At 42.8% G+C, this 24,942-nt stretch overlaps 1 protein-coding gene across 4 annotated transcripts in view; it reads right to left on the bottom strand.

Annotated features, from left to right (window-relative positions):
• Positions 1 to 381: 381 nt before the first annotated feature.
• FOXO3 (forkhead box O3) overlaps positions 382 to 24,942 on the bottom strand; it is a 103,490-nt gene continuing 78,929 nt past the window's right edge. For 3 of the 4 annotated variants that reach the window (XM_081140271.1, XM_081140272.1, XM_081140273.1), the window contains 2 exons: positions 17,884 to 19,319; positions 382 to 5,032 (listed from right to left, as the gene is read on the bottom strand). In XM_081140271.1, the coding sequence (XP_080996397.1) occupies positions 17,919 to 19,319 (1,401 nt within the window). In that variant the 3' untranslated portion in view covers positions 382 to 5,032; positions 17,884 to 17,918. Of the gene's footprint in view, positions 5,033 to 17,883; positions 19,320 to 24,631; positions 24,797 to 24,942 lie in introns of those variants that run through there. The other variant, XM_081140274.1, reaches the window with a different exon arrangement.

Below are 24,942 nucleotides of genomic sequence, written 5' to 3'. Positions count from 1 at the left end.
CATTAGGGCAAAAACTTGGACAGGTCAAAACCTCTGATACTCAGTGAAGGCAGAGACTCTAAAACCCGCCTCCCTACTGAAAAGCTCCTCTAGGCAATATGACTCAGTGCACACCCAATGTGGCCACCAGCCACTGTGAACAATGCCATAGATCTGCTCGTACTGAATTGTTTGGTTGTCTGTGGAGGTCAAAAGTAGGCAGGGAAGAAGTTTGCTGGATTCACTGAGTTTGGAGAGCTCATGATAGGGGCATTTGGGCTTTGTGTCTCTCCCAGCCTGTGAAGTCATTGCACAGGAAGACCTTGAGATGAAAACTTAGCAATTCACTTCTGGGGTTAGAGAAAGGGGGAGGGAGAACAAAAGACTTCCTGGAGTAAGATAGCGTGTCATTGATGCTTTATTTACATGCGTCACCATCTCTTTTACAAACTAGATTACAGTTTTAAATGGAATACACAAGGCAATATCTACAAACACCAAAGAAAGTAAGGACTGAATCTCTATTTCATTTGGAAAGGGGAAGATTCCCAAATCAAACTGGCTTTGATTCTTGAAAAGAAAGATGGTAGAGTTAATTCATGGCAACATATGGCTAGACAAAATCCTCAGTGAGAATGCAATGATAGTGTTTGCTTTGGAAGAAAGGATGCGGCGCTTCAAACCAAAGTATTGACTACTTGACTCTTAGGTGTTGGAATATGGCCATACGCCATATTTAATTCTAGTTGTATGGAGTATGAGCAAGAAACTGAAACATAAGACAGTTTTACAGATACTGTATACATATTTTCCCCCCATTCATGCAACTTTTTTTTTTCTTAAAAAAAAGTTCAATGTGTGAAGCCAAAATGCACAATACATTTTTAAAAATATTAACTAATTTTCTGGTCCTCTTTCACACCTGTTTACATTTCCCATGTACATAATGTGCTAGGACAAGTATACGAGAGAAGACTGATTGCCAGGCAATGAGATAATTTTAGAGAAATAAGTGACCAGACACACAAGTTTTAAAAGCAGCCGCACAAATACTTCTGGAGGTATGGCAGATGCCTCATCACCTATCATTCATCAAAGAAAAGTACATACAAATAAAATTAGACAAGAGGAAAACACTTCATTCATTCCAACTGCATAAATGTTACCCAGGAAACATTCAGATAAAAAATAGTATACTCTTTTCAATTACTTGGGCATCTGCTTTCAGGTCTTGTTGGACAGACAAGACGTCACAAGGCCTTCGCTCCCCCTCCATGTGCCCTGCTGTCCCCGATCTCCATGTGAGGCTGGCTTTTTCGTACCTCTTAGCCAATGATTGCATTTCTATTAAAAATTTTGCTTTTCTTAATTAAAAAAACACACATATTCTGCCTAATCATACCATGTTCCCCAAATACAGCAGGAAAAAGGAAATCAGAGGTCAGAGCTGCCAGGGTTTTGTTTCTGCATTCAGAGAGAAAGGGCAACATTTTTATTTCCCCTCACCAGCCACTGGCATCAGTGCTCAAAACGGAACTGGCCGTTTGACCACTTTTCTCTTGACAGTCCTAAGAGATTCATTAGGTAGCGGTGAAGTCTGTGTCTACCACCTTGAACAGGTTTGGAAGCCCCCTGAAATGACACCCTGAGACTGGGCATATCTGTCCTGAGCAGCAAGAGCCAAGAGGTCCTCTCCTCAGGAAGGGGAAGCAACACTCATATAATGTCAAAACTCAACACCAAACACACGAAGTCCACCTTGTACCACGTGTCTACACAATACTCCCGTAATAGGAAATGTGTTTCAGCAATCATTGCAGAGGATGCACTAAGGGAAACTGAGCTCAGATTCATTCACAGTTAATGGGGTACCAGGAACCGGTAGCCAGTCCCCACACCAGGACAGCGAAAGCTTGTGATAAAGCTCTTTTCTAACTTTGGTAAAAGGTATCGGTTCTGGAGTTCTGAAGAGAACAGAGCTGCAGAATATGTCCTACTTTCAATATTGGTTACTTTTCTAATTTCCCATCAGAAAGTGGAAGGCCTCCTAGAGCAGCTTATTTGGAGGCCAAGGGTTGCCTCAGAGCATTCTCAGCAGGATGAAAACATGACAGCAGCCAGGCCCTGGAGGCTACTAAGTATTTCGCTGGGAAGCTCTGATCAGAAAACTTACTGTGAGGGACCCATGACACTCAGAACTCTGCATGGTGGCAAACAGTTGGTCCTTCCTGAAAGCAGGTCTCAATATAAGCGACACAGGGCTTAGGCTGAACCTCTGCTCAGTCTGACCAATTTAGAACCCAACTGGTCTAAAGGAGCCTGGGCCCTGGATGGGTGGCCAGCTGAGCGTGGCCAAGGATGACAGTGAGGCTCTGTGATCCTGGATGGGCCTAGTTATTACATTCTGACTGCCTCCTAGGACTGATGCTGGCACCTGATTTTGCCCTGACCTCAGCTCTCCACAACTCTCTACATGTAGATGCTGTTATTAAAAAAATAAAAATAAAATTCAAAGCTTACCTTTCCCTCTATTTTCCTGCTCTGCTCTGTGGCTGCCCTGGTCTCATACCACCTCTGTCCCTCCCTCAACTGTTTTAAATTATAATCTCATCCTAGGACACTGTAAGACACTCTGCCTGAAAACAAAACTGGGGGAAAAAGAGAATAAACAAGATGTCACATGTCTAAAAGGAATGCAACATTTAAAGTTGAAACACATTTGAGGGTTGCCTTTCTTACTCCCAAAGCAGCTCCCAGGGTCTATAAAACTGCAAAGGCAAATAGCTATGTTGTTAGTATACTTGTTTCTTTGAGCTCAGGAGAGATTCTCAGGGCCCTCACACTGGAAGCACTTTGGATTCTCCCATGTATCTGATACCCTCCCTCCCACCCCCCCACCAGCTGCTGCCGCTGTCTCTGAACTAACACTCCACACAGGGCGGCATGGCTTAGAAACCGAGAGATACAGCCCTCTTCTGCCGATACTGGACAGTTCCTGTGTACAGCAGACTACCAAAGAATCAAGGAAGTGGCTAGCATTATATAAAGGAATATAGTAAGCAAAAGTCTGTCTCACTGACAAGCAGACCACGTGAATAGCATACATATTTTAAAAAATTATACATACTTTTAAAATGAAGATTATAAACTTGTAGCAGTTTAGAAAAGGTGATTCGCTACAGGTCTACTATAACCACAATTGCACAACAATTTACAGATTCAGTAAAAGGCAGGGTGAAAATCAACAGGGCCATCGCTCAAACATGACAACCCAAGCTAGGCGGGAGAGACGTGTGACAATACCAAATGGAACTTTCATTATGCTAGGAGCTGTTATCACCACCAATATCACCCCCAGAGGAATTATAAAGCAAAGGTGCACAAGGGGGCCCCTGGCGGCCGGTGGTGAGTGCAGGGGGTTGGGCGGCACGTCTGTGTTGGTTGAAGCAAGTCAGTGCCCACTGCACGGTGCAAGCATCAGCGAGAACTCATGCAGGGTGGTCTGTGCTGAAATACTAGCCTGTATTCCTAACGTCCATGCAGAATGTTCCATTTTTGTACTGTACATGATAAAATATATTTATACATTTATATGCCTAATGCATTTTATGCAAAGAAAAGAGTCTTCATATATCACTTTGGAGAAGTATGCATATGCTGTGCTAATCAGAGCGTCGTTACACCAGTTTTGTATGTACCAGAGGTGTTCCCAACTATTCTGTCTATCAAAGAAGGTAAGGAGTATAATCACACGTTCCAGATTAAACAGAAAGCCCCTATACAGCACCGTAACTTTTTGAAAACAAAATGAAATCCATAGAAGCAGGAAAGTGGAAAAAACTAGTCAAAACTGCCCTATCTTGTACTTCCATTGTGTCACTTGTACAACTGCAATCTAAGATTATATATATATATAAAATCAGTTTGTATGCTATTGCCTCTCACTCATACACGTCTAGTAGATCAGATTACACACAGCAAGGCTGAAAATTATCAAGGGTGTGTTTTAGGAAAACAGTGAAGGTAGAACTCCCTCCGTATTGACCTGGGTTTGTACTTTTCACACGTTTCTCACTGTAGGCTTAATGCTCCCCTGTAAGATCATTTCTTCTGCAAGCAAAACAGGACTGCTTTTTCCCCCCCTTTCTCCTTAAAGTTAAATCCTTCGGTGGCATTTGGCAATTAGTGGACAGCTGAGCTGATTTCTTTCTTGAAAAGATCTTAATTCCTAACCAACATAGCATCACTGTTCAGTGCATTAGCTGAGGATACTGACAGGGGACCACAAACCCTGCTGACCTGGCACCTGCAGGTCAGGTGCTGGGGTTTTGTCCCCCAGCCACCATGACTCAGAACTGAAACACACTGGGTTGGTGGCCATGTTCCATTCGTTTTGCCTATTCAGGGTTCAATCCTGGATTGGCGCACACAGCAAACAGTTGTGCCATTGTTCAGTTTTTAGAAAAGGATAGTTTTCTACCAAACAAAAGAAGAAAGAAAATCCCCCTCTAGTTTATGCAATTTGTTAGTGTAAGGAGTTCCATGGGCTCAAACGCTTGTGATGTCCAAAGCCAAAACGGTAACTGGTACATTTTCCTTCTGTTTTTAAATTTGCCTAAAGAAGAATGGTTAACATTTTAACACAAAAATACTGCAAGTGAATGCATGTGAAAAACTCAGAAAGTCAAAGGAAAACAAACACAAAGCAACACTTAAAACACCCATAAACCATCGTGATATGAAAACCACAGAATCGCCAACAGGGGCTCACGGTGTGCTCTGACTGAGGTGGGCGGTGCTGGCAGGGTGCTGTCCTTCGCTGGCAGGTGGCACGTCACCCCGTACAAGGAAGATTTGCATACTTTATATATAGAGTTCTGTTCCAAGGGTAAGTGCTTCACCCAGGGTAAGGGGCCATTAACAGTCTCTGCTGGGTTAGGAAGATGGCGTGGGATTCACAAAGGTGTTAAGCTGTAAACGGTATCACTGTCCACTTGCTGAGAGCAGATTTGGCAAAGGGTTTTCTCTGTAGATCTTGTGTCAGTTTGAGGGTCTATGGGAGAAGAAAACCAGAGATGATTAAAGACATTTAAATGGCAAGAGTGGGCAGGCACCTCGAGGTCACACGTCATCAGCCTCCTGTCTCCTCACCCACCTCTGAGCCAAGGGCATGCTCAGTAAAGCTGTTTGGCTACACCAGCTTCAAAGGTCTCCAAGCCTGAGGACACAGCATGGAGACGACTTACCTTATTTTTCTGCTTGACTACAAAACACTCTCAAGTTGAAAAAGCACAACGGAAATGGGATCGTTCACTTGGGAGGTTAACAAAGGTGAGTAAATTAGGGGTGTTTTGGTGGTCCTTTCATGTTAGGGACATTCAGGGTGCAGGTGGGATGTTGCTCTAGACTTTTGGACCAGGGATTTCCCAGGACACGGGACTTTTATGCTAAAACCAGGGAAGGTGGACACTCTAAATAGACCAGCTATGCTTTTCTGGTTCTCTCTCACTGGCTGTGTGGACTAATCGATTTTGCTTACCACCCTTCCATTAATATCCCAAAACCAGCGGAGATGAAATGGCTACTTTCCACAACGGCTTACACTGCTGGGTGGGGGTCATCTTGACTTCCCCCACTAAAAAAGGAGTAAGTAATCTCTGGGTGGGCTGTCTTAGGAATTTGCTTTTTGTATTAAAAATCTGCAGAGGAAAAAAAAATTACATAACACACATATGGCAAAAAAACAACTCTCATAAAACATCCCTTTAACAATTAACATTATTATTTTGCTTCTAAAAGTATTCAGTGGTAAGGCACAAAAGAGGTCCTCTCAGAGCATCTAATTTACACAAGTCTTATCAGACTTCATCAACCACTGAGCCTAGAAAAGTTAGAGAATATTTCTAAAAAGTACAGTTGACCCTTGAACAACATGGGATCTAAGGCACCAAACTCGCAGCACAGTCGAAAATCCGGCTATGACCTTTGACTCCCCCAAAACTTAACTACTAACAGACAATAATATAAACAGTTGATTAACACATAACTTGTAAGTTATATGTATTATATGCTGTATCTTATAATAAAGTCAGCTAGAGAGAAGAAAATGTTAAGAAAATCATAAGAGGAAATATGTACATTATTTCATGCATTCATGACATAACTTTTTAAGTTTTTTTGGTATTTCTAGGCTATGTGGTTATTTGCAAGTTTTTTCAAATTGTAGCAAATCTCCAAGTATTTTTCCAATATATTTACTGAAAAAAATCCATGTATAACTGGATCCGTGCAGTTCAAACTCATACTGTCCAAGGATGAACTGTATATGCGTAGAGATGTAGTGAAAGGAACTGACATGACAGGTCTCAAGACATAAGACCTTCTGTTTATGGAGACAGTGTCAGTTGTCATGGTAGGGAAAAAAATGGCCCCAGGCCAAAAAAAATGGAGAGAAAAATGGAGAGAAAAGTGGTAGCGCAGTAACATGAACTCCTGATCTGCTCACCGGATAAGGTGAACCAGTAATGAAAAATGCATCAATAAGCTCTCATACACACGAACATCTGCATCCCCTCTTCAGGGGAGATATCATCATGAGCTCATGTGGAATTTTCAGAAGTGTACTTGTGACTTCATCTCTTCTGTGACTACACTGGTTGGCAGTCTTAACCTTTCACTACCAATGTGCAGAGAGACAGCAGGGTTGGTATTTGTAAGGTTCCACACCCATGGTTGTAGTTACCCTGGTTATAGCTCCAAACACAAGAATGGAGGTTGTTTTACTGGCAGCTGACACAAAAACAGAAAAAGAAGCCCCTTCTTCCCTACCCCCAGTATTTAGTTTCCCTGGCCAATGGCTTTTTTGGAGCTATTCTTTGCTTGTTAGGGTATGAGACAACTTATCCTGGACTATAAAATAATGGCCTGTTGACTACAGAGGGGGAAAGGCTAAACTAGACACCAGATCTCAGTATCTATGAGCAACTGACCCTTTAGGAGCCAGTGCTATTCCAGTGCCTCTACCTTGGACCCCTAAGGCATGAACAAACAGGTGTGGATAGGGTGCTTTACAAGGGGATTTGGTTTTTTCCTTCACAATAACACTTAATAAACCATAACCTAACATCACTATGCAATTAGTCATCAGGGGACTTTGGTCCCCAACTCTCGATCCTGACTTACTGAAAGTGCCAGGGGAGAAGCTATAAAGTATTACCTAATTCAGACCCCATCCCCCGGTTCCCTTTGGTGCTAATTATTCAGCCGTGGAACTGGGATGGTGACACATTTCTTCCACACACTCACAGGCCAAGCATACAGCCTGCTCTGATGCTAGGGCTGGCTCAGCATAGGAAGGAAGGAGGCGGAGGGCACTATAGCCCCCAATATGGCATCATTCTAGGCAGAACAGGGCATCAGCCCTGAAACCAGGAGGCCCACATGGGACAGTCTAAAACAGGGATGGGGAACATCCAGCCTGTGGGCCATATGTAGCCTGAGAAATCATTTGGTCTGGCCCTGCCAAGGCAATCGCAAGCAGGACTCGAAATTCAATCTAGGAGCTTTTTTCATAGCTAATTTTTAAGTTGACAATTTTGTATGGCCTGTGAATGATGTTATAAATATCCGAATGGCCCTTGGCAAAAAAACCTTCCCCACCCCTGCTCTAAAGCAACAACCAACAACGATCCCCAGGCCAAATGCCCATTCCCTCAAAAGGCCCAGAATCTTCAGGAAGCATCATTAAAAAGGAGATGAGATGAGCATCACTTTCCCTTTCTGCAGAATGGGCTTGGGGCCGCCTGTGGCACTAGGTGCTGGAAACTCCCCCACAGTCTCACAAGTGTGCCCCCCACCTGGCTCAGAAACCACCTGAGCCTGGAGGTTAACTAGAGAGGCCCAGGCCAAGGTATAGAGGCAGCTCTCAAACAAATTTTATACAAAAACTCCCACTCCACAGAACAGAAGGGCGACTTGTTTTCTCTGTGATGGAAGGCTAACAGATTGTAAAATAAAGAGACACATAAAGGAACCAGATCAATATAATCATTCTTCCAAGAGGAAAACCGAAGCACCATTCATTAGGAAGACCCTAGAATTAGAAATAGTCATAAGGAAAGCAGTTTCTCACCTGCCTTAGATTTGTATCTGCTCTTTGGTGGTTCAATGTTTGCACATGTTTACTGGATGCCATGAAGGACTGAAAGAGGGAGCACATTTAGGAGTAAGATCAGCTAATGAGCTGGGAATTTAATGATACTCAGGTTGGGTACAAGTCTCATGGATTTTAATGAAGCTCCCACCATTCTTACTCTGTTTAAAGAAAGACATTTTAGTTAACTGTGAGGTTTATGTGTATATGCTAAATGTTCTGCTAAGTTTAAAAACACATCAGATTAAGCAAAACTTGGAAGGAAAAGGAGGCATACAGCTGAAGGGAATTACAGCTATCACTTTACAGTTACTAGGCAACAGGCCAACTAACAATAAATATGAAAATGTGCTATTCCATTAGTGACTTTCATTAATAGGGAAATGGTTCCTTCTCTTCTCCCTCCTTGCCCAATAAATAAGTTTGAAATCAGGCTGTTGATGCAGGAAAATGAAACTGGGAGACCAAAGGATGAGGCTCATTCTAAAATTATCTATGGATGCTGTCATCTGGTCTCTGGTGAGAGTAAGTCCCTCTATAATCTTGGCATCTGTAGGGAAGACAAGTTTCTGCCTAATTAGCACCACTAACTCACATGATGTTCTAAGAAAGGGCAACGCCTCCAAAGAACTCCACACAAAACATAACAATCCCAATCAACTTTAATCTGGGAATAAAAACATAAATGTTCCTACTGCTGTCTTCCCACAACGCAACTCCATGGTGACAGATCTGGATTTTTCAGTAGCGTTTTAATCTTCTTGGCAGAGAAGAAAGGAACAGGACCCCAATACCAAATATGTCATGGGAGGAAAGAGAGACATCAGGATGAAACTCTCACATCCACAAACCCAGGAAGGTTATCGACTGCTTTCCTGGCTAAAACAAAAAGATGTTTGCAGGAAAGTCTGCCTTTAAAAGAAAATCAAAGTGAAACACCCTGCTCCTCACTCTCTAAACATAGGGATAATTTAAGCCAAACTTGCAACTCCCGGGGCAAGCTAGGGACTATAAATATGAAGCTTTAGGATAGAAAAGGAAATGAACTGATGTTCACACAATCTGACAGGGAAGCCTCACGTAGGGTTCAGAGAACAGGGCTGTGTTTCAGCGTATGAATGTTTCTGCCCCTGAGAAGAGCAAAGAAATGCCTGCCTGCCACCACCTCTGCTTTGCCCCAGAGGGATCTAAGGGACACCCTACTCATCATGAGCCACAGTCATCTGCCAGCATACACCAAGGATTTTGTAGCTGGTGTCACCCCCCGGAAAAGCAGCATTTTGGGGGGGAAGGTCTTGGGTTAGGCAGCCACATGTATTTTTGGAACACCAAAATGGAAGCAGTTCCCTTGGAGGTCACCTTCACAGGCAAAACGTGAAGTAGCTCAAGAAAATATGCGCATAGACATGTTTGGTAATTTTTCAGCATCTTCCAGGTTGGAATGGGTGATAAAGAGGATTCAGGGAAGTGCAGGAAAACCAGCCTGGTGGACACTGACAGCAAGGTCCTAGACGATTGAAATCCAGACCTCTGCCTGTGCTGCCAGCTGAGCAGAGCCATCCCCCGTGACTGCCAGAGAAGGGACGTGGGTGGTGCCGCTCCAGAGAAATACGTTTTGGCAACTGCTGTCAACTTGCCAGTTGAGACACAGAAAAGTTGAGGAGGGAAAAAGAACAGGGCCAATAGTAGTTCTGGCCAGACTGGAGGCCAATCTGTATTCAGTTGAGGAGCCCCCCTAAAAGGAAACTCAAGTTTCCAGGAAACACAGCCCATAAGCTCTGGAACTTTCTGATGAGCAAGGAAATGCTTCTGAAGAAGGTGAGGATCTTACAGGGAAACTTAAAATAAGCTCCTTGTGGCAAAGGTAACACTCAGGAAGATACTGGAAGACACTCAGCTATATGCACTATTTAAAAAAACCCCGCTTAGTTTGTGTGGGTGGGTATGCTTTCCGCTGCCTCCCAGGAACTTCTGGGCTTTTTCAAGGTGGAGGGTAAAGACTGTCTGTGAAGGCTGGTGATGGGCCTCAGTGGAGCCTTTGCCTTCTGGATGCAGCCAAGCCTAGAGCTAGTGTAGAGTGACCTTCCCGCCAGCCTCGGTGCTGTGCTGAGAGGGCACAGGGAACACGGGAGAGAAGCAAACCTCCTTGCACTTCACAGCTTGGGGACAAAGGGCAGGGGTGACCTGCAGAGGCACTGACTTCCCTGCTGCTTAAACTGCAGGCATCACTGATGGTTAAAATACGCTCAATTTAAGAATGTCCTATCTGTCTTTATATTGGGCCAGGGATTACATCAACCAATATTCTTTGTGTATCCAGACTCGAAAGTGGTGACTGACATGGCACAAATGTATGTATTAATCTACTGTCAATAACAAAGTTGCAAAGGTTTCGTATTTTCTTAAGATTCTTAGATTTTCAAATCACACAGAAGAGCATGTGAAGTTTCTTATTATGTTCTTTTAAAGAACCATTTTTAAGGCAAATGCCTTTAAGGGGCATTTGGATCCTCTATGGACTCATGGTTATTTAACCTTAATTATAATATCCAAAAACCTTTGCTGGCAGAGGCCTGCGGGGTCAGGCTCCACTGTCCTCATCCAGGCTTTGGGAACTGACCCTCCTGGCCCACAGGTCAGGTGCAGTCACACTGTGTCTGGTTTGCTCTCCCCGCCCATGTGAATCACACCCGTACATCCAATCCCACCTTCCCTAGGTTGTTCTCTACTAAACTCCTAAGCTACTCACCTGGCACCTAATCACATAGTGCCCAGAATGGTTACTTTTTCATAGACATTAAGCTCCTGAAATGTTGAATTTCTTAAAAGAGCAAAACTTTCCAATCAAACAGTGATGAAGCACCAACTATTTTAAAAGCACTGTCTGAGACATGGTATTTACCCTCAAGAAGCATATATTCTAGTCAGGGAAACAAAATTTCTTGATGTCCCCAGTAGCCTGCAAAGCTGACATACAGACTAGCCGTAAAATAAATGTTGGTTGAATAAAGGAATGAACCCATCTTCTGGAAGAGCCCTCTCTTCCTCCCTGCCAATTCAAATACCACCCTTTCTGTGCTACAGCTTCTGGAAGCATTTTAGACCTACTCACATTTGCTAAGACTTATTAGTTTTATTTGCAATCAGGCAGAAACCTACTGCTTGTAGGACAAGACCTGGAGTTTTAATGTTTTTGGGGGAGGGTGATTGCAATCAAGTTTCTAAAACTCACGAAACTTCCTAAGGATCAATATGAGGCACAATTTTAACATTCAACTAATTTAATTTTTTAAAATTAATAATTAAAAAAATTTAAATAGTATTTAATCAAAAATTTACCTTTTCACATCCTTTCTGTGTATCCCACCATACACATCCTTTATTACCAGCCCCCAAATGAAGCTCTCAAACTGCTGTCAAACGCTAAAGTGATTCACTGTTTACAAACAAAAGGGAACAAGTGCAGGAGGAAATGCTTAGAGCCACAACCAGGACCTGAATATAACAATGTTCAGGTTTGTTGGCCATGGCCCCGTCCTGTGTGACCCTAGACTGCATTCACTGGCTGAAGGGGTGGAGGATGACTGAGTGTGTGCAGTCAACCTTTCAGGCTGGGATGCCCTAGAGCCCTGGGGCTTGGTGTCATGGTAGATGTGATGCGCCAGCCCACCTAAGCACCCCACTACCAAGCATAGAAGAGAAGGAGCTCTGAAGTGTTCTCTTCCTGCTTCAAATATACAGTTCCGAAGACAATCTAATTTTCTCCAAAGTGATTCTGAAATTGAAAACACAAAATCGGCTATTTTAGTTCCACTCATCTACCTATAGGTATGACCAGGACATGCAGGCGACACAGGTGGTGGCCAAGAAGCAAAAACCACACCAGCGTAACAGGTTTAGGAAACCAAGAAGGAACTGAAAGGAGCAACTCAAGGGTAGATTGAGATTGAAAGAGAGACAAAGGACTATCCTGACGTCAGCGGTCTGGCCAGGAGTACAGATTCCAGGAGTGAGGTAAATCTGCACTTTGTGTGGCACGTGTGACCCTCACCTCCCTGCTCAGCTGACCAGCACTGTGGTGGTAAGTGCCTAGAGCTCCCTTCCATGGGCTCCCCCACCCCAGCCAGCAGGGCAACCTGAATTAACTGGGGCTGGGCAGGGAGTGCTCTAGCTTGAAGCACTCAGTTGACAAGCAAAAGGTACAGTCTAACAGGTCTCTCAGTCAACACATATTTCCTGATTACTTAGAGATATGCTGGGCTGTGTTGTTTTCTGATCATTTCTGAACATACAAATGACCCATGGAAGTTCCAATTAATTTACAGTGACATGGATAAAAATGGAGGCCCAGCGGATTTCAACCTCAGAATCTCTGGCCTTCTCTTCTTGGCCATTAATTTCCCCCAAGGAGTCAAATCGAACACTTCACACAGACATGACTACTTAAAAATAATAATAATAATGGTCCAAACTTTTTCCATAAGAGAGAAAAGAGACAGAGGAGAGAGAAGTGGGAGGGGAAGGGAGGGAGGGGGATAGGGAACATACTGATACGCAAACCTTCAATCAAGCCAAGACTGGCAATTAAAGTTTCATCCTTCAGGGACACTGGAATTACCTCTGAGGCCTTTGTGACTAAGTAATTCTCATCATTTAATATATGAATGTTAAAGATTTCAGCAAATAAAGAAGTTATTAAAAAAACAGAATATCGAGAATTATAAAGGAAGGTCTACAACTGTTAGTGGGAAGATGAAATAAATGAAACAAAACACCTGCAACCAAGGGCACAGGAGCTCGTCACAGGGTTGTGTGTTTCAGGAACAGGTTTGTCCTGCTTCTTGGATCCCTTAAATCAAATTCCTTCTCTTCAAGAAACCGTGGGACCAGTATTCTAAGGAAGCCCTAAAGAAATCCTGCCCTAGAGTATTGCTGAAAAAGGTCAACAACCCCCTTGAGAACTATGGACTCTTGGCCTTTTGGCCCTCTATTCTTACTGAATTTTTTGTATGCCTTTGTCGTATAGCAAGCTCTTCTCAGCCATGCAGTGGGTTCTACTGTTGAATGAGCTGCCTGGCAAAATGGTAGGTCCCATATTGGTACAAGTGTTCAAGAAAAGCCTGAATGCATTAAACAAAATTCGTTTATTGAGTACCTGCAGTGTGTTGGGCACAGAAGATGGAGATAAACAAAAGAGATGTTCTCCCACCCCCAAGAAATGCATGGCCTGGTTGGGAAGGTGGTGGGGTGGTGGCGGTGACCATTTGTCATAGAGGAAAAGACAGCCTTACTGCAAGGTTGAAGCAAAGGACCCAAGGGTATGTGGCAACCTTACATGCTTGGTTTTCTGGGACAACCTTGCTTTCAAATGTCCTATTCCATTATCACATGGTCTGTCTTTAGGTGATAAAAACAGAGGCCCTAGTACTTCAGGAGCTCCATACTAACAGGCTAGAGTTCAGACTAAATCCAGATGCTGGTTTCTGTAAAAAGCCCTCAGGATGCTTGCTTTGGTTTATGCTTGATTTCTAGAGTGGGCTCATCACAGTTGGACACAAGCCAGCCACCCACTTCAGCTCGCTGTCCCTGGGGCTCTGCTATGAAATGTTATTTATTAGATGTTGAATACTGAGCATTATGAACACTCTAAAAAAGAAGCACTTAATGGGAGCTTAAAGTTTACAAGACTTTCCAGTAGCAATTCTGGTGACTTTCGCCCCATTTATTTATGTTCCACATAAGCTCTGTGGCCAAGAGAGACCTTCCAGAAAGCCACTTATAAATGCAGCAACTGCTTGCAGTGAGAGTCACGCAGACTCTGTCCCCATGCTTAGCAGGCTGGCCAGAGGTAACTACAGGTACAGGGAAAAACTAACAGACTCAGGACGAGCAGCCTTCGTGCTGATGTCCCTGCTTTCCAGGGAAATGACTGTATGGAAGGAGTGTAGCAGCTTCTGCACAGAAAACCCCTTTTCACAGCTGTGTCAATTTCCCTTTACTGCTGTCAACAAGATCCACTGTCAAAAGGATCCAGACAGCCATTCTCTCCATCAATGACACTTCAGACTTGGGGCTTTTTAACAGGTAAGAATGAAGAGCCCTGCAGATGCAGAGTTCTTGAGGCTGGCACACTATAACCAAAGACTAGACTAAAGCAATAGTGCAAAAAACAGAGAGTATTCTCTGTGCAATACGTACAGATTCATATTTACCATGTACTACATTCCCTGACACAGAAACACCTACATCAAGAAAAAAAATGACATGAATATCCTATATTGCCTGTATTTGGTTAGAATTAGTCTTGTCTCTCAACACAAATAAAGACGTAATAGAATCACAGCATTCAAAGTTAACTCCAAGTATCAAAGATTTGCTCCTTTTCAAAAGTAGCCTAAATGTAAATTTCTACATGGCCTCCAACACTGGAACCTGCTGTTTCCACACTGGTTTACTGCTGTTTATTTCCATTTCCGTATCGTCATGAACCTCTTACTAGAACCATTTCACAGACAGATGTTAGGTTTCAGGTTTAAAATTATACATACACTGCACCTTTAAAACTCTGTGATTCTGTCCTTTTTTGACAACAATTCTAAGAGATTCGTTAGTGAAAGAAAACCACCCTTCTCCTCTTCACCTGGCCTTTTCCTAGTTGATATTCTCTAATCCTTAACATGAAGCAGTTCCAAACAAAATTCAATGCTGGGCTCCTAATGGGGGTATTCAAATGCCAAAAAATGAAGATGAATGAAAGAGTTTGTGAAATTAGGCATCTTTTGACATCAGAACTACAGTGAGATTGATGCTGCTCTCCCTCCTAGAGCAGATACATGTCAAACTCCGGAGGGCTTATTCGAAGCTCAGCTTTGCAACCACTACAGCCGCTCACAGACACCTGTGCTGCCAATATGTACATTTCTCCACCAAGCCTTGTGTCTGAGAGAGGACAATGCCCTTCAGACCCCAGTAGCTGGCACACGAAAAGGAGTGGTTCTTGTTTTTCTTTTCCAGATAGACCCATAGGTTGAAACATTTTACATGTGGCCTAAAATGAACAACATATGTGAAACACCCAGCCCTCCATAGAAGCATGTCACCACAGTTCTCCAGCATGGCTGTAGAGTGGGCCAACGGCTCTGTTAACAAGAAGCTCCAATTCAGGCTCACATGACCTTCAGTAAGCAAGTCAGGAATTGAGTCTGGAGAATACCATGACTTCTATTTTAAATAAGTCATTATAGAACAACCCTTGGGAAGCTTGGGTGCTTTATTTGGATGAGGTAAGGCCTGACATTGTGACCTCAGGCCTATTTTGTGAATTTAGGAATCTTCAATAAAGTGATAGCCTCAAGTTTAAAAGTTAAGAACATACATCATGCCACACATGCTCCTGGCTGTCTGGAGCAATTCACTTCAATGCAAAATGGAAATGCTAAACCCAGAAACTAGACCCCCTCAATCTCCCCCCCTCCCCCATACTGTCTTTATGATGTTTCTTCTCTTGCTCTGGTCATTCTGAGCTAGTTTACTTTCAGGGAAATTTGGTGATTTTCCATTTTTAACTGAAGAAATATCTTCTCAAAACTATCTCCCCCAAAATGTTCTTTAAAAAAGGGTGACTAAATGATCCTCAAGTTCCATTAGGACAAAATAAAATGTGTTATCCCAAAAGTAGTTTTTTATTATCAAAATAATAATTCATTACTGTTTTAAAAACTTAAGTACTTAAATCTCCCTTAAAATATTTTCATACAATCTTTTAGAATTATACATAGACAAGAAAGGTCTGCTATTCAACTCAAAGGAAAATCTACACTGAAAAAAATCAGACCAAAAAAAAAAAAAAGATAGTACATTTTCTTCTGAACTTACTTTAATGAACTAGAAAGTGGCCTCCTTATAACTACATCAAAATTAGAACTTTCTTGTGTCTTTTGAAGCCACAGTTGCATTCCTCTTCTTAAAGGAAGACAAACTGTTTATTCTTCTAAAAGCCAAGTATCCAAATTTCTCAAGGCAAGTCTCTACCATCTGAGTTCTGGTATGATCTGAACCGGCTGGCATGAAAGTGTGTCACCCCCTTTAGCTCCCATAATAGTCTTTTTACTATCTTACTGGCTATTAAATGAGTGAAAACAGATGTCTGAGTTCCATGAGGGGCCTGCGTATGCCTGGGAAAGCTGAGAAGCTAGCTTTAGCATCACAACCTTCTTGACGTTCCCCTTTCTATAACTACTCATGAGCTGGAGTGAGCTCACCATAGGAGACCCTTGTAATTCCTACACCAGGGCAGAGGGTTAAACAAGGCTCAGGTTTTTATACTTTGAATCCCATTTTTCTCTTATACCACTTAAAGGAGGATGTAAGAAGCTGAGATTTAAAAAAATTAAAAGGAGCTGAAGCACAGAGCAGAGCTCTTCAACATGGGAGGGTCTGGGGTGCAAACCTATTAGTAGAAGGCCTCAGGTCTCATCTTACTTCTTGAGGAGAATTTCAGGACAAGCTGGTCTATTATCTGCTACTCTGGCTCTAGTTCAAAGCACTTCTCATTTTTTACTATCTAGATAAAATGATAAAGAACTACTATTGTTCAAGCCATTCAAGAAATATGGACTCTGAGTCCAGCTGTGTGACCCTGGACAAACTACTTAACCTCTCTGGACTCCCTGCTTACTATTTATCTGTCAGTCAGTGTGCTTACCTAATTTATACCATACACATTTCAGCCCACTACAGTTTTGCAAAGCACTCTCACATACTTCAGTGCATTTGATTCTTGCAATAACCCTGTAACAAGGGCTATCAGCCTTATTTTATAAAACTGGAAATTGAGGCTCAGGAGCTGACACACACTCAATAGCAGCCAGGAAGTAGAAGCAGCGGGACTGAACACTCAACTTCTGATTCCAACCAAATGCTTTTCTTACCACATCATGTTGCGTGATCTTTCTGGTTCCAACAGTATTAAAAATGCCACAATTTAAAAACATCTCTGTCACTATACAGCCCATGTCACTCTGTTTGGAACCTGACATCATTTACACATTGGGGAACAAGAAGCACGTGAGTGCTCTAACATAAAAACTTCTGTTTTCAATTTAATTCTTTTGCTCTTTTAAATGCTTAGATGCTCAATGCTAACTTATAAAGATGCTTAGTACTATGGTGAAGAATCTAACATCTTGCTTCTGGTAGAAATATTCATGTAAGAAAGAGTCCAGAATCCATAGTCTACAGTCAAATTAGAAGTGCCTGCAAATCATTACTTTCATGGAAAGGAAGATGAAATTATAACATCAAAGATCAACAATGGTAGTGTTGGACTGGAAAGTCTAAGAAAGTCCTCTGGCTGGGTCCTTAACCTTGAAGTTTGTGTGACCTAAGGTCCTGCCTTCCTCCCCTTCCCTTCTACCCTCATCCGTCCACCAAAGAGGGGAACCTGCGTCATAGGTCAGCAAGGGCGACTGGATACAAAGAAGAATGATATCTATGAATGTGTGTGTGTGTTCTTTTTACTGGCAATAAAATTCCAGAGCTGTCAGCAAATTGTGGGGAGGGGCACCGGACAGCCCTATTTGTCTTGCAGGTAAACCTCGGAGATGAACTGGTTGGGAACCATGTTACTGTGCACCATTGCTTCCTGGTTCTCAGTTTCTCAATGTGGAGTAAAGTTCAAACTAAATAAAAAGCAGCTTCCCCCAGTCACCCCCACTTATGGTTATTATTATGCCATAGCATTGGGCACTGACCTGCTTTGCCCACTTCCCCTTTCCTCAGTGATCCTTCAGCCTGGCACCCAGCTCTGAGATGAGGCCTGCTTAGCACCAGTGAAGTTCCCCACGTTCAAACCAACAACATTCTGTGTGGAGATGAGGGAATCAAAGTTAAAATCCAACCCATCAGCATCCATGAGGTCAGTACGAATAATAGACTCCATGTCACATTCCAAGCTCCCATTGAACATGTCCAGGTCCAAGTCACTGGGGAATTTCTCATGGCCCATGACAGAAAGGTTTGCACTGGTTGAGTACAAAGAGGAGCCTGAGAGAGAGTCCGAGAGGGTTTGCATAGACTGACTGACAAGAGAATGCTGCTGGTGTTTGGCTGACCCAAGGCTGCTAGAATCGCTCAAGCCCATGTTGCTGACAGAATTCGACAAGGCACGGCTGCCACTGAGAGCGCCCTGGGTTTGGTGCTGGTGGTGGAGCAAGTTCTGATTGACCAAACTCCCCTGGTTAGGCTGGGCGGCAAAGGACATCATTGGGTCATTGCGAAGCATCACATTCCGGCGGGAGTTCTGGGCAGACACAGCGGTGCTGGCCTGAGACATCAAGGGGTCTGACTGGGTCATCATGACATCGCTGTGGCTGAGTGAGTCTGAAGTGAGCAGGTCTTGGAGTGTCTGGGTGCCATAGTGTGACATGGAAGAGAAGGTAGCTGGCTTATTCTCTTGGATGGTCTGCATGGGAGACTGGCGCAGGGAATTCAGAGATGAGGGTCCAAACACCGTGCTGTTAAAGGAGCTGGTTGGAGAGCCCAGGCCGGAGCCCTTGGTGGTGTATGGGAAGCTAGAGCTCCGCTGCATGAGCCCTCCGGTGGGGGATGGCTGGGACGGTGGGAGTGGGATGTTATCCAGCAGGTCATCCATGAGGTTGTCGGCCAGGCCATCATTCAGATTCATGGTGCCTGCCATGTCGGTGAGCCGTGGCAGCTCCACGGTGCATGGCTTGCTCACAGAGGGCGAGAGGCTAGTTGAGCTGCTATAGAGCATGGGGGAAAGCGGGGCGTCGTCATCCTGGACGTCATCCAGCTCTGTGCTTGCCAAGATGGGCGACAGGCGGCCGCTAACTGTGCTGGCATTGGAATTGGTGCGCGAGCGAAAGTCCGTCCATGCATCCAGCTCATCGCTGCTGCGAGACGTGGGGCTGCCAGGCCATTTGGAGAGCTGGGAGGGACTGTCGTCTGCTGACTCAGGTGCTGTCTGCAGGGCTGCCTTCTTCTTGGCTGCGCGGCTACGGCTCTTGGTATATTTGTTGCTGTTGTCCATAGAGACGGCCCGCCGCCGGGGTGCCTTCCCACTCTTCCCTCCATCGGGGTTGATGATCCACCAAGAGCTCTTGCCCGTCCCCTCATTCTGGACCCGCATGAACCGGCTGTGCAGCGACAGGTTGTGCCGGATCGAGTTCTGTGGAGAGAGAAGAGAAAATGTGGACTGAGCCAGAATGGTCTAAAAACTGAGCACCAAGAAGAAATAGTTAATCATACTCATTTTTAAACATCTGTATGACCCTCCTTAGCTTGGAACTAAATGACATTATAAATGGCAAGTTTCATATTTAGGAGATGGGAGATGGTTTCATATCCAGGAAATGCTGGGAATGTATAAGCTCAGTGACACCGTTTTTCACAAATTCCAAAGTTTTGTTGTCCTTTCTGTACCTATACTTCCTATACTGAAGTTCACACTTATAATTTATTACCACACCACCCTTTCCCTGCACTTGGCAACAAACTTCCCGGGCTCTCTAAGGGTAATTAATCACCTGGGGACTGTTTTATTCTCTCAGGGTCCCCTGTTCCACTGGCGCAGAGGCAGCATCTACATTTTCTTAACGACATCTAATGAACTCAGAACCGGTGTGAATTTTTACCTATGACTCCATCTCCTCCAGCCACAATTTCACACATGACAGGCGTAAGAAAAAAAACAGTGTAGAGGAGGATTTGCTGCACTGACAGAAGTAGGTGAGTCTCCCATTCAGAAAAATTTCAATTAGTTTATGTATATACTCCCCTATCCAGGTAACATGGTTTGAGCATAGTAACTTCCTTCCAAAGAGTACAGTATTGGGGGGGGGGGGGGGGTAAGTAACTTTATAGTGGAGAAACCTCACAAATGTTACTTCAGCCAGATGATCAAGGGCAACATCAACAGGGATAAGTCATGGTGATAATACCTACTGATATAATGTGATGAAAATGCACCTTCCTCTGCCACCTTCCTTCCAAAACCCATTACCCCAGTCTAACCATGAGAAAAACATCAGAAAGATCCCAATTAAGGGAAATTTAATAAACGCCTGTCTAGAGCCACAAGGAACCTGAGGAAGCATGATGACTAAATGTGACCTGGTGTCCTAGGTGGGAGGCTGGACATTAAAAGGCCAGTAGGTAAAAACAAAGGCAATCTGTATTGATACTGGTTCACTGGCTGTGACAAATGCACCAAACTAATACAATATGTTAACAGTAGGGGAAACAATGTTGGGCATATGAGAACTCTCTGTACTAATTTTGCAACTTTTCTGTAAATCTGAAACTATTCTAAATTTAAAAGTTTATTTTTTAAAAAGAGAAATTGGGCAAAACATCCATCCCCCAAACACTAATGACTACCCTCATCTTATAAGAATCCTCTCGGCTTCGTAGAGAAGCCCAGTTGACAGGGACGACCCAAATCCAGTATTATCTCTGCCATTGACCGGCTGAGTGACCCTGAGCAAATCATTTTATCTGTCTGCGGCAACATCAGTTCTCCATCTTCATTAGAGCCATAAAAACATCTAAACCATCCCTGCCTGACAGGGATGATGTAAGGATGATATATGATAATATACTTTAGGAGCCTGTCACGCTACCAAGGTAGGGTGTTCTTACTGCTACCATCAAGTACAGAGTCCACGGTGGAGATAGCTCACTGACTGGTATGAGCTCCTTTTAACCTATAAAATGCCTCATGGGCAGTAAAAGAAAGGAGCTGGTGGTATTCTCCACATTTGGAACAGCACCTGAAGGCCACATGTGTTTGTCTTTGCAAGTTAAAGACAAAATATATTAATTTGTTGATGCTGTATATTAAATATGAACAATCCTAAATGTTTCCTTAGTTTTTTAAAATTGGCAATCACCAAGTGTATTTATGTAGAAGATACAAATACATGTGTTCTACCAAATGTTTCTAAAACACAAAGTTAGCAGGCTTTTACCGTAAGTAAATAACCCAAAATACTCACAGTGTTTTCCATGTGTATGTTCCCATGCAAGGAGGGCCTACAGGCTAGGCAGGGCAATGAGCATTAGCAACCATGGGTCATAAGTCAGTATCTCTACCATGGCCATAAAGATACATTTGAGAGGAGAAATCAGGCAACATGCTGAGTATATGATGAGCTGAACTTTGCCCAAGAGACTATATATCCTGTTTCCCTTTTACTCTTATGGTTTTAAAAAGAATAATGAAATCTCTACTAATGGTTCAGAAATTACATTTCTTTAAAAAGGAAAACAGTTTTTGAATAAAATAGACATAAAGCATGCTCTTAAAACTCATTCTGCAGGGTTCAAAAAGCAGGCAAGTGCAAGGTGGTTCTACTACTGAGTACTCAGGTGACTAGATATATTAAATAAAAAGTTAAACTCAAGCTTAGTGATGAAAAAACAACACAGTCCTAAGGTTACGTGGGGCCAATGTGGACGCTGGCCTAATTATTCCTACCCTGGCCAGGCTCCTTTGCTCTAGATTTTGAAAAGAGTTCATATCAACACCTAGAATTAACAATGACCAATCATAAGTATCCAATTATCTCTCCATTAAAAAGCATTTAGGGCAATAATATTTTTTGAAATGTATTTTTAATTTTGCCAATTCCGAATCAACTGAGAAAAATAAAACAACTTACAGACCTCCAAAATGCCCTATATGGACTTTCTAATGGTCATCTATTACTGCAACTCTAAACCCCAACAATGTGTGTAATTTTATAAAATTACAAGCTACAACTGGTTAACATTTGGAAACAGAAATCAAGCTTCTGTAAAGGCATATGGTAAAGAGGATGGGATAGCCACATCTAGGACCAGAACCACAGGGTATCAGGGCCTAGGGACCTAATTGCAAGGGTGAAGAAATGAAAGCCTGCCTAATTACAGCACTATTAGCTACTGGGCCATAGGCTTTAGATTCACTGTCTTTAATCCTCACAACAAACCTGCAAAGTTGGGATCAGTGCGCTCACTACAGATATGAAGGCACAGGCTGAGAGACTTTACAAAATTTACACAAGGCCACACAACTAGTGTCTATAAGAACCCAAACTGAAATTTGCTTTCTCAACTCTAACCCAATTCTTTTATTACAACCTTTCACAGGTCTGTCACCCAATTATTCAGATGTCATCATTTAACCTATCTGTGCTAACATTTAAAGAAAAAAATGTTTAAGAAAGAAGGATACAAAGCACAATCTTATTATTGTAATTTTGTTTATGAAGTAGGGGTAATAATTTGGTAGATCTGTCTTAAATTTTTTCTTTAATTTAAAAGAAAGTCCTTCAGAAGAGCAAACCTGAGAATGGAGGCTCACTCTAGAGCTCATGTTTGTGTTTCTCTGCTCGTTGGCCATCATAGCATTCATTTTAAGGAGAAGATAGCAGCTGCCACACAAGCCAATGTTAACCACCCTTGGATTTTGAAAAAAACCCCAACTGATTAAAAGGGCAATTAGCTTCAGTGTCCAATCTTTGCTCAACTCTTCATTTTAGAGGTTACTAGTAGCAGAATACATTTCCTAAGGCATATTGCCTACACAACATTCAGACAGGTTTTTCCAGTTATATTATTGAGACAACACACATAAAAACTGTGCCATCACCATCCTCACAGTACCCTATCCAGACAGGCTGGCCAGCCTTCCATTCATAAAATCCATAGTCTAAGGCCAATAAATATAGCCCCTCTGTCCATTTCCAATTCAAATGCCCCCTCACCCTTCCAAGGTAAGATGCCAGAAATGTATTCTAGTTTTCTTCACAGGTCATGATTCAAATCACTAGCTTCTCCACCTAAGTTTTGGTAAAGCACAAAAAGGTAAATAATTAAATGCCAGATAAAATGTCAGAAACGCAATATTTCCCACCTTCCATGACAACAAAAGTTAATGGTGATATGATTTCTATAATGTTTCAAACTGCCCCTCCCTCACCTCAATCCCAAGAGTGAAGAAATGGGATTTATAAAAATAGACAAGCCAGCTGTAAATGCCTCTTATCATCTGTAAAGTTCTCTACAGACCTCTTCATTAGGGTCTGTAAATTAGCTTCCAATTTACTGTCTGTATTTTAAACTATAAAACTACCACTAGAAATATTCTATGATTTTCTACCAATTCATCTAGCATACCAAATAGTCCAAATTCCTAAAATTTTACATTAGTTTGGGGATTGGGAACTGAAGGTAGAGGAGCAATGCTTTGACAGGACTAGAGTGATTTTTCTAATCAATCTAAATACACGTTTTGAAATACCTGTGAGGCAGGCTAGTGGTAATTGGCCTAAGTACTAGCCTGTGCATTCCTTAAGGCTAAGGTGATAAAGTAAATACTACCAACCAGGATTCCTACTGTTAGAGCTCAGGCTGCTCTTTCATCACATTTACTCACTAAAGGAGCCAAGAAGCTATTATAACCCCAGCCCAAAACCATGTGGAGAGTTCTACATATTTAAATCCACTGCTAAAAACTCCAGATACTGATGAATTACAGGAAAGCAAACATCTTTAGGAAGAAACTTTAGCATCAGGGACAAATATGCCAATTTTTCTCCAACTTGGGCACAAAGGTTTAGAAAAGAACACAATCTATCACAATGGGCCTCAAGAGAGAAAAAAAGAGTTAAGAATATCCTTCATCTCATCTTTATGTCAATCTTCTCTCTTATAAAAACGATTTACACTGAAGCAAGCCCTGTGCTGGGGCAGAAATGCTCTAGGTGTGGTTAATTAGTAACAAAACTGGCAAACCTGCGCCCTGTGTGATTGCAGCTGCAATTAGTGGCCCACTCCTTTAAGAAGGCATGTGCAGTAGGTGTGTGGAGGAGGGAGCAAGAGGGAACTCACGTTTCACAGTGGTGCTGACTGAGGTGGCGTGGGCACAGCCTAGAGGTCCCTTTGCTTGGCCCCTCTCGAAGAAATTAGTATAAAGATGACTGTACTCAACAGAATCTGGCAATTATTTCTCTTGCTGTCCTGATGACAGTTTTCTACTGCAAGATAGATTTATTGCTAATGCTATAGTGCATATGGTCACTACATACATGCCAACTGGTTGTAAAGACACACGGATCCAAATCAGATCAGATTAGGTGTCAGAGAGAAGCCGCCTCAAATGAAAAAGTAATCTATCAATACTTTACAAAGTGGATAATTCACACATGCAGTTTAAGGTGTGATATGGAAGGAAGATCACAGGCTTTGATGTCAGCCAGCTCCCACGTAGAATCCTGGCCCTGGCATTAGTCCTGTGATCTTGGGCAATTGACTTAACTTTGGTTGCCACTTTCATAAATTGGGGATTAAAAATACCCTCTTTGTTGTACTCTAGGATCTCTGAGAAGAGTAAATGAAATTACACATGTAAAGTACTCATTGGAGTGCCAAGCACAAAGAGCTCTCAACGGTCTGATCCCTCATACAGAAGCAGTGACGTCACAAACGTTCACTTACTGTTTTCCGAGCATCATATACTCTAAGCCAAAGGTGAGAGGGTGGCACCTTCCAGGAAAAGATTTCAAACTCCTAAAATTATTTCAAAGGTGCTGTGCCAGTCAGGAGTCACTGGTAATTTCTTAACTGTAGCTACGTCGGCTCCAACCCCTTCCAAACCATGTTTACCTTGTGCAGACTGTCCACTAACCCAGACACCAGCTGCATGTGCTTCCCCGGGAACACAGAGAGGGTTTTGTCTGGAAGCAACATGTGGTATCAATTTATCTTTCTCAGCAACGGCAACAAGGAACCCACTGACTTTAAAAATA

Source organism: Miniopterus schreibersii (assembly GCF_964146895.1).
Source record: "Miniopterus schreibersii genome assembly, chromosome: 6".
Taxonomy (NCBI): Eukaryota; Metazoa; Chordata; class Mammalia; order Chiroptera; family Miniopteridae; genus Miniopterus; species Miniopterus schreibersii.
The sequence above is the reverse complement of the archived record's forward strand: the minus strand, read 5'-3'. Positions and strand labels throughout refer to the sequence as shown.